We start from the raw sequence: 10,199 nt of genomic DNA, 5'->3' as shown, positions 1-10,199 counted from the left end.
TTTTTTTTACATAAAAACATTGCTATGGTTGTTGTCTAACCCTGTGTGTTGTTCACATTTTCATATGACTTGCGTTTTTTTCTTAAAATCACCTAAAATCGTTCAATAGTTCTCGTCAAAACCTCCCATTGACCCCAATGTTAAAGCTCAGCTCTGTAGTTTGTAAAAAAATAAATCAAAATGAAGAGATGAAGGTGATTTTAAAACTGTAATGTATATGTCAATCCAGACCCATCTTTCACAAATTAAAATGTGGGAGCTCCTGAAATCCTAAAAAACTGCATCTCCATCATCAACCATTCTTGAAATATGACAACTTTAAAACATGTTGCTTTCTCTGTTTTTCATCAGTTTTGGACAGTTAGGAACAGCTGTTTGGAAGGGGGAGGGGCTTGTGCAACCAGCTGCAAGAGTAAAAAAAAATACTACTTCAAATTTTAAAGGCTCAATCCACCCAAATCAGCAGCAAGAAGCAGGCCCATGTGCAAACTCCTCAATTAAAAAGGAACTTGAGTAAAGTAACGCTGTAATCCATTATGCTAATAGCAACAACTGTCAGATTGTAAAACTGAATGAAAGTTGCTGACATCATAATGCTGTGGTTTCAAGAGCAAAGTGAAAGCCATGAAATGATGGACTGTGGCTTTAAACAGTGTTTTAGTGGCTCGGCCACAAAACTGCTCCGGGAAATTCTTTTTCCTGAATGATTGTTTTGTAATTCTTAAGAGTCCTTAAGGAAGGGTCATGACTGCATCATATGCACTATAGTGAGACACAAACACACACATGAGAACATTCAATTCAGTCACGCACTGTCGTGGGAAAACATTTGTGATCCCAGGGAACGCATGAAGCCCTGGGTCAATGCTATTTTTTTTCCAAATGCTTTAGCAAACAGCAGCAAGTCTGACTGTGCAGTAATACAACCCGGTGTTTTGCAGCAGCAGTGCTTTGCATTAAAGCCGAGTCAGTGGCTGCAGCGTTTGCTCTAATATTGAGATAATTGAGGATATTAAGTTCTATGAAAAAAGCTGATGACCAAAGTAAGTGGAGTTGAGGTCCAAAGATTCTGAGAGTGAATTTGCCAAGTCGAACTAAAGGAGCTCGGGTTTGATTTGCTACTAAAACACAATCAAGGTTAATTTAAAGGTGACATCGAATGCTTGTATCGCACATATATGTTAGTTATTGAGGTCTACTTACATATAGTAACTTGTTTTCACGGTTAAAAACCTCCTAGTCGCTGCAAACGAGCCGATCAAAATATCTCCTCACTGACGCTCTCGTCAGCCGCGCTGTTTCAGACCAAAACCACACCCCCAGAACCAGGACTGTGTTGTGATTGGCCAGCCAACGAGAGCTTTCCCACTGTCCTGTGATTGGCCAGGTACCTGGAAGTGACGTAATAGATAGGCCAGCTCTCAGATACACTTCCCCCTCTGGCACGATGGATGCTCTGCATCTCAGCAGCTACAACGAGAGTAGTTCTTCTTCTTCTGCGGATGAATGTACGCAACCGTATGTGCCCGGACTAGTGCCCGCACCGGGAGGCGCTACGGTGGTGAGAGGAGTGGTGAGGATTTCTGATGACATCATCAGCATAGGGAAGTGCCGATCCGCTTCGCAGAGCCCAGGAAAACAATACAACACTATTTTCTCAGCAGTGGCTGAACTGTTTGTTCTGAAACTTTAGGGTTTCATAAACGAGGTAATGACGCAGATACACACACAAACGCAGCGTTAATTGGAGCTTCCGGTCTATGTCGCCTTTAAGGATCCAGGTCCTGAGCTCAGGGGTCAACTCTGGAGCAATTGTGGGGATAAGTGTGGAGCCAAGAATTCAACTGATTCAGCCTGTCGGTTGGAAGACTTGTTCAACCGATGTGGCGCCAGCATCTTTTAAACGTTGCGTAACATCGCATATAAATATATGCAAATTTGATATTTGTCATACAAAAAAAGAAGCATTTATCTCATCAAATATAATTTTAGACCCTGTGGGAATGAAATTGTCTTACGTCTGTGTTTGTCCTGATTTGTTCTGCGCTCACACGTCTCGGTCTCAGCTAGAAATACAGTGTGAATGTATTATTCATGCGCGCTTCTGTCGGTGATAAGTGTGATATTCTCTATCACAGGAGAGTTGGTGATGGAAAATTAAGCATTAAAGACGGAGCAGGTTGCAGCGAGCTATAGACGCTGAGATACGAGGAACAGGCAGCGTGTCAGTCTGTGTTATCTTCAACTCTACAAAAGTGGCTCATTTGGCACCTATATCTGTCTTCCTGCTGCGCTCTGTGTGTGTTCCTGTATGAATGTGTGTACATTTTTAGCTCTTTGGCTGACGCTAGAGTTTATTTCCACAGAGAAACATGCATGCATCAAGTGAAATGTGTTAGGGAGGCGTTTTAGCACTGAGGATACATACCACACACGCATGCACGCTCACTGTCGTCATCTCGGATGAATGTAAAGCAGGCATTGAATGATTTAATGTTTCAGTATTTGTCGTAAAAGTCTCATTTAAAAGTGTGTATTTTGCTGCAGAAAACTGCGAGTGCTATGTCCTGTTTCTGGAGATCACACAAGAGAAAGAGCTGTGGTCGATCTTTCCTGTTTCCTGTCCAGATGGCAGCGTCAGCTGACAGCAGATATGAGGTTTCTTGTGTGGACATGTCGCTCTTTAGAGCCCTTAGGAAGCTCCTTGGTATAGCAGAAAATGTTCTCGTGATGTTCTTATGACTTTGTGCGCCTATGGAAAGTTATGGGGGAGGAAATCCCCTTAAGTATATTTTACAATAACAACTTTTATTATGATTTTTTATAATAAAATGCAAGGAGCGTCTGTCTGTGTGTTAATCACATAACCGTCTCACGGGACGCTTGACAGGTGTCAAACTTGGCAGCTTCCAAAGGGCATCAGTGAGTGCAGTGCCAAATTTGACGTTGTTTGGATGAGAAACGCATGAGAACTGGTACGGGTGCAGCAAAAACTGATTTTAGGAACTTAAATCAAATAAAAAATAATCTAAAATAAATCAAATCTACGCCTGCTTAAGTCTATGATCACTACTTTTTCCTCTCTACTGGAAACTGAAGTTTGTTAACAGTTTGCTCTCCTGCACCAAACCCCATAGAGAAAACCAGCGATTTTACATCATGGCACACAGGAGTTGTCGATCCACAGCTGCCTCAGTCATTAAGTTCAAATATGTTATTCTGCGGCTTCGGCGTTTGAAATACTTTGTTCAGATTAACCTCCGCGACGTAAACACACTAAATGAGGCAGCAGTAGAGCAGCAGCTCCTGTGACCCCCGCAGGCTAAAAACGTTGATTTTCTCTATGGACTTTGGTGCAGGAGTTAATTTAGTTCAACTTTCCAGCTTCCAGTCAGAAGAGGCTGTTTAATGGTAAGATAAAGCAGCAGACATTTGTGCGAGCCTTTTGTTATTCCTCGTCTCTCCACTGCCAGCCATGTTTTCAGAGAGGCTGAGCATCTGTATATTAAATTGGTTCACAGCAGCTGTGGCGCACACAACAAAGCCTGTGCTGACTCTGTCTCAGTGCCTTCATACAAGCACGCTTTCAGAATAAGCCTTTAAATTATCACAGGAAATGTTCTTGGACATCTAACAGATAAATGATTCATTTCGCTGTTCTTTCTTTCTATCTTTCTTTCTTTTTTTTCCTCTCTCCACATTTTAATTCAAGTACGCTTGCACGGCCCACACACAAATCCTTTTTTGAATTAGACTTTATCCTGGGATATCTTGGATTTGTGCCTCTCAATCCCACAGGGGAACAAGCATTTGATTACTGTACTTGTCAGCCAAAGAGTGACCCCTCTTCCTCCTCCTCCTCCTCCTCCTCCTCCCCCTCCCCGTCCTCCTCCTCCCTTGCATCCTGCCCAGGAGAGATAACAAAGCTCTTCTGTGTTGCAGAGGACACTGCTCTGCTCTTCTCTGCCAAATAGGTTAACAAAGTTGTTTTTTGGTTACAGTTTGTTTGAATAAATGTCTTTAGCTTCAATTGGGCATCATTTTTGTAGTAAACAGGGATGTGATTGAACTGAAACAGTAGTGAAATTTATAATCAATTTATTTAACCCTGTGACAGAGTGTAGAAATCAACAAATTCACAATGGGAAGAAAAAAAACAAACCCTTTAACAAGTAGCACCAAGGAAACAGCTTTCTTGGGGGCAGATTGTGTCTGATATAAAAGTCGCTGTTGAATAACGTTCACACTGCTGCTCTACTGTAAAATGCAGCTATTTATAACATCATCTATCTCTCTTGACTATCAGTGGACACTGTGATTAATGTCATATCTACTGTAAAAAAACAATACAACATACAACCTTTGGGAAAAATTCCCACCAAACCCTAAAGTCTAAAGTATTATGTGACCTTATATCTCTGTGAAAAGGAAACATTTTCCCAAACTCTTTTCAAAATTGTCTATAATGTGTTTATTTGCAGAATTACTTTCTTGTATCTTCAAGACTTGTCTTCAAACAGACTTGTGGAAGCTGGGTCAAGTGAAAACAATGGGGAACTTTTTAGGAAATATTAAAAATGGTGATTTTCCTCTCTGGACTTTGGTGCAGGAGAGTGAGCAGTTGACAAACTTCCGTTTCCGGTCAGAAAAGGCTGTTCAATGGCGAGATAAACCTCTATATCATACTGTGGAGTGTGATTTAAGACATTACACAGAGTATCTTCCAAGACCCAAACTCACTCATTACCCACGGCCAACGAGCATCTACCTTCCAATACAATCCAACTTTATTTATAAGGCACTTTAAAAACAACAGCAGCTGTAACAATGTGCTGTACCTCAGAGATAAATAATACTAATAAAATAAGACCAGAAACTTAAGACCTAATAGACCTCAAAACAGGCAATTAAACATAATTACACCATAAAAACACCATTAATGATATTCATGACAAGAATATTTTCCAAATAAAAGTGTTGTTTTTGTTTTTTTATGATACAACTCAATCATTAAATCACAAAAAGATACAGAAATGACTAATTATAACTTGACATTAAGTGGTGAGCCACATAAAATCCATCAGGGGGCCGCATGTGGCCCATTGGCCACGAGTTTGACCTCTGCTCAAAGCACTCTCCCCTCTCTCATCAGCTTCTAGCGTTTACAGTTGCGTGTGGACAGTGGTCAGTTAAATAAAGCGACAATTATTCCACTGTCAAAGGAAAAGAAACATGACACAAAACAACAACATACCATTATGACAGTCATTATTTAGAGGACTTTTCCTTACATACGTACCCAAAATATAAAGACTTATAATACTGTAGAAGGAGATGCATGGTCATATGTATTATTTTATTTATTTATTTTTAGGGTTCGAGCAACAAGGTTGCAAGAACCCTATTTTCATATTCTTTCTACAAATGACAGCTCAGGTTTAAAATAGACTTGCCCCCAAACATTATCTGCAGCCATGACTTAACTGCTTATGTCTTTTCCTCGCGTGAACAAAGCAAGTCTTTATGAAAGCGACGAAGAGTAGCAGGACATGTGAACGTAGTGACATTCATAATTCATGTTAGAGTCTGGATGTTATGTTTCCCACAGAAGAGCAAAAGAGATGATATGAATTGACAGCACAATTCCTTATTTTTTATAAATAACTTTCTTCTTGGAAAACAAATGCAAAATGCTTCCAGGTAGAATTTCTAAAATTAAAAGTCTCCCACTGCTGGAGAAATCGCAGAGACAATAACTAGAGGATTCACATAATCTTCTAGAGATTATTAAATATCCCGGGGCAGTGGTTCTCAAACATTTTATACCAGGTACCACTGAGAAAATACTGAGTTCTCAAAGTAAACATTATTGCCTCACATATACTTTACACACTGGTATAGTGAAATTATAGATTAGTTAATTCACTATAATGTTTTGTTATTTGTCTCAAATCCCTCAGCTCCACTCCAATCACATACCCTGGTATATACAGTAGTATTTCTTATTTTCCTCCAAGTACCACCAGAGGAAGCTCGCGTACCACTGGTGTTTACACGTACCACAGTTTGAGAACCACGGTCCGAGGTAATATATTAATAATAATGACAGCAATAAAAAAAAAAACCTTGGTATTTCACACCCGACACATAAAACGTCATGAGTCATGATGAGAGAGGTACCTTTATTGAATCCTACGCATCATCACAGCATTGGAACATACAGTAATTATAAAGAGTGTAAAAAAATCTAGGATGAAATAAAGAGGGAAGAACAAAATTCAGGAAAATCATAGAGAAAATCGCCAAAAAAAACCAAGGAATTTGGAAGATTTATTGAAAGAAAATTTAAAGTATAAAGATTTAAATGTTACTTCTTACAGTTGATGGAGGTTCAATAATAATGGTAAATGTGAATGAGTGCAAAAGAGACGGAGACAGAATAAAGTATGAAGAAACATTTTTAACTGCACTGGGAAAAAATGGCGGAAACGGCAGACGAGAGGAGGGAAACCACAACATTACTCAACTTAGTGCAAGAGGCAATGGTTACTACATGAAGAGATCAAAACAGAACCATGTATCAGCAACAAATAGCACTTTTTATTTATGTCGAGTTGCACTTTCAATCTCTGTGGTGATTCCTACTCTTAACGGAACTCCACCCACTGGGTTGTCAGGGGATGGGAAAACAAATGCACATTTTCTTCAACTAATTTAAATTTGTGATACGTTTTGATAAGAACAAGTAGCATTTTGTTTTTCTTCCACAGAATCCTTGTGAATGCTATATGTACGAAGAGATCAAGAATACAAAAAAGTAATAGTTCAGTTTTGGGTTTTTTGACGTGTGGTAATATGAGGTACTGCAGCACCGATTTAACTTCTTTGTTGAGTTGCTAAAAACATGATTTCCTTTCTGTCCCTGCTGACAGCCATGTTGTCCAGTTACTCCTGGAATCAATGATAATGAAGTTTATTATTATAATTATAATTATCGCAACTTTGTCCAATAGTAGTAGTTTTCTGCGAGGCAAATTAACATGACAGAGGTTGTGACATCATTGATCATCCATCCATCTTCTACCAACACTCAACGGACAGTTTGCCAGTCCATCACAAACAATCATCCACACTCACACCTAAGGTCAATTTACCAATCTTTCCAATCTTTCTTGAATGATGGGTCCTAATGCTGTGTTCACACCAAATTTTTCTACATCTTGTGACGCAATGGGAGCGCCAGCCGCAAGTCACTGTATTTTAAACAGAACTAACACCATCAACTCTCTGTTGTGGAAACAATGTCATCTCGTGTGGTTTTCCGGACACAACACAGCGAGTTTCACTGCTAAAGTCGGGGAGCGTTGCTTCTAGTTATACTTTCCCATGACAATAAGCTTCCACACGAGATAACATGTCGTATGTATAGCTCTGAGTGTCCACAAACAAAACTAATACTTTTCCCAGAGCTGGCAACACTGATTGGCCTACACTTAAAACAAAAACTGAACTATCCCTTTAATGAATGCAGGAACTACAGTGTCTGAGAGTGGTCCCCAATGTTTGTTAAAGTCTCATATAAAGTCTGTGGTTGAAGTGGCATTTAGTGGGAAAAAAATATTAATAATGAATGGATAATTTAATCCAGAAGAATATGCAGTAATACAACTGCTCTAAAACACCACCAACCAACACAAACGGTGCCATCCTGAAGCCAGACTAAGGGCAGAGTTCAGTCCGTTCATCGGAAGAAAACATACTCGGTGTAGCTGGTCCACAGTTTGTCTTCCCCCGGGTCACTGCTGCCGTACGAGCAGGTCCCGGTGGAGTTGCATGCCACCATGTGGAAGCCAGTTTCGGCCAGTCGGTCAAACGCCTGCTCCAGAAAGTTGTACTTGAGGTAGTACCTGGATGTGTACTTGTCCGGAGGCCGGTCCGGGTCCCGGCTCTCGTTCAGGGACTCCCCGAACACCTCTTTAGCCAGAGAAATCTTACTGCACACGGTTATTCTGGCGACCCTGCGGAATTTAGCGTCCGCCTGGATGTCCCTGCCGATGGTGTAGCTGCCTCTGTACCCGACGGTGATGTAGCCCGAGTCGGCGCCGGGGGAGCGCGGGGTCCTGTCGGAGGAGGAGGCGGAGGTGACCGGGCTGCTGAGCTCCACAGCCTCCGACTCCGCGCTGTCCTCCTCCTCCGCGGCTGAGCCGTCATCGGCGGCGGCCAGGCACCGCAACAGCCCCGGCAGCTGGTAGAAGTCCGCTTCTTTCCGCAGCCTCCTCTTCTCCTTGAAAAACTCGGGCAGAAAGAGCTCCGAGTCCCGCAAATAATCCAGGATGTAGCGGAAGAGAAAGCCGTCCCGGTCGATGAAGAAGCGGCCCTGGCTGTCTTTGGCCAGCTCTCCCGGGGAGCCGCGGCTGAACTTGGTCCACAACAGAGAGTTGGGGACCGCGGTGAGAGTTTCCAGCCTGGTCACGTACACCTGTCCGCCCACGTTCAGCTCCACTATCTCCGGGAAAGTTTGTGCCATCTCCCTTCCTTTCTGTCCGTGTTCTGGTTTTAGTTAATACTTGTCCTTTGTGTTTCTACTGAGTGTCTATCTCTGCTTGTGTGTCCTAACAAGGATGGACAGATGGAGAGTTTCCTCTCTGAGCTCCAATGTTTATACTGAGAGGGAGGAGGAAGAAGATGAGGAAGAAGAAGAAGACGACAGAGGCTTTAACTGTTCAGTGGGAAGCTCAGAGAGAACGACATGTTGCCTTCAAGGACTTTCTGTAATCATATTGTTTCCCTCTTTATATTTATAGTTATCTATCTATATATGTGTCTGTCTGTCTGGCTATCTACTAGAGTTGAAACAATTACTTGATTAATCTTTTATTAATCGATTACTAAATTAATCGTTAGCTATTTTGATAATCGATGAATCGGTTTGAAGCTTTTTCATTATTAAAACAAGATTTCTGATTGTTCCAGCTTCTAGTATGTTCTGGTTTCTTTGCTCCGTATAACAAATAAATCATTAAAAACTGAATTATTTTGGTCGATGACCAAAAACAAGGCATTTCCAGGTTTGACAAACACTGATCAATATTTTTCAGCATTTTATGGACCAAACGATTACTCGATTGATCGAGAAAATAATCGACAGATTAATCAATTATGAAAATAATCGTTAGTTGCAGCCCTCTATCTACCTACCTACCTACCTACCTACTTACCTATCTACCTACTTAACTACCTCTACCTACCTACCGACCAATTGATTAATCACTTTGAGTATTTCCTTTAATAATTCAAATAAGGTTCTCTGATGTTTCAGCTTCTTAAATGTGAATATTTTCTGGTTTCTTTTCTCCATGAAACAAAGGAAACCATTAAAAACTGTATAATTTTGGTTTGGGGACAAAACAAGACATCTGAGAAAATCATTATTTTGATGTTTGGGGGAAACAACAATCGACATTTTTTGGTGCGGTTTGGTTTTTAGGGAACATTATTGCAAAAACAAAAAAGATGCTTGAGGTGATTGACTGTATAATTCCATTCCTTTTCAATGTTATGTGTTCATAAAAACAGCGTCTGGACAATATTAAAATCTTCAGCTCTGATCTCAGAATTGCATCTGATATTGATATATAGTGCGCTGGTTTTTGTCAGTTTTGGCCCCTAAACTCTTCAAACTGTGCTCTTTGTCGTGACTCGCTCTTGGGTTTGTGTCGTCTACGTCCCCAAAATAAAAGAAATGGAAAACTGACAAAGTTATGTCCACGTGACAAACCAACAATGGTGATCATTGAAAAGAGGCTTCCATTTCCGCGTAATAGCAGAGCCAGTGTCGCCCGTGCTCGTATTTTACTTCACACGCCGCTGACATAACTGCTCGTTATACCCCAGCCCAAAGATTGTAAGTGGTCTGTTATCGCAGACGTTGAAATTTCACTTGATTCACACACAGAGTGTCAGATGTTGATGAGGCTGCTGATAAAGACCCATCTGCATCCATCTGCTCAGAAACAAACGAGGTTGGAGGCAGCGTAAACATTTAGAGACACAGCTGCTGCTGCTGCTTGCAGAAAGGACTCATAATGATACGGGGGAGTAATCAAGACTTGTTAGGGTGGCGTTGTGGTGAAAATGTGCTTGTTTGAGACCCTCTTATGATGGAATAAATCCTGCAGAGATTTCACTGTTTGCTTGTT

At 41.0% G+C, this 10,199-nt stretch overlaps 1 protein-coding gene across 1 annotated transcript; it reads right to left on the bottom strand.

Moving 5' to 3' along the window:
- Positions 1-6,162: 6,162 nt before the first annotated feature.
- LOC131459092 (BTB/POZ domain-containing protein KCTD12-like) lies at positions 6,163-8,641 on the bottom strand. Its single transcript, XM_058628519.1, has one exon. The coding sequence runs from the start codon at positions 8,525-8,527 to the stop codon at positions 7,742-7,744; it is 786 nt and encodes a 261-aa protein (XP_058484502.1). The 5' UTR covers positions 8,528-8,641; the 3' UTR covers positions 6,163-7,741.
- Positions 8,642-10,199: the final 1,558 nt, after the last annotated feature.

Source organism: Solea solea, chromosome 5, assembly GCF_958295425.1.
Source record: "Solea solea chromosome 5, fSolSol10.1, whole genome shotgun sequence".
Lineage (NCBI taxonomy): Eukaryota > Metazoa > Chordata > Actinopteri > Pleuronectiformes > Soleidae > Solea > Solea solea.
Note: the sequence above shows the minus strand (reverse complement) of the source record. Positions and strands in the feature narration are given on the sequence as shown.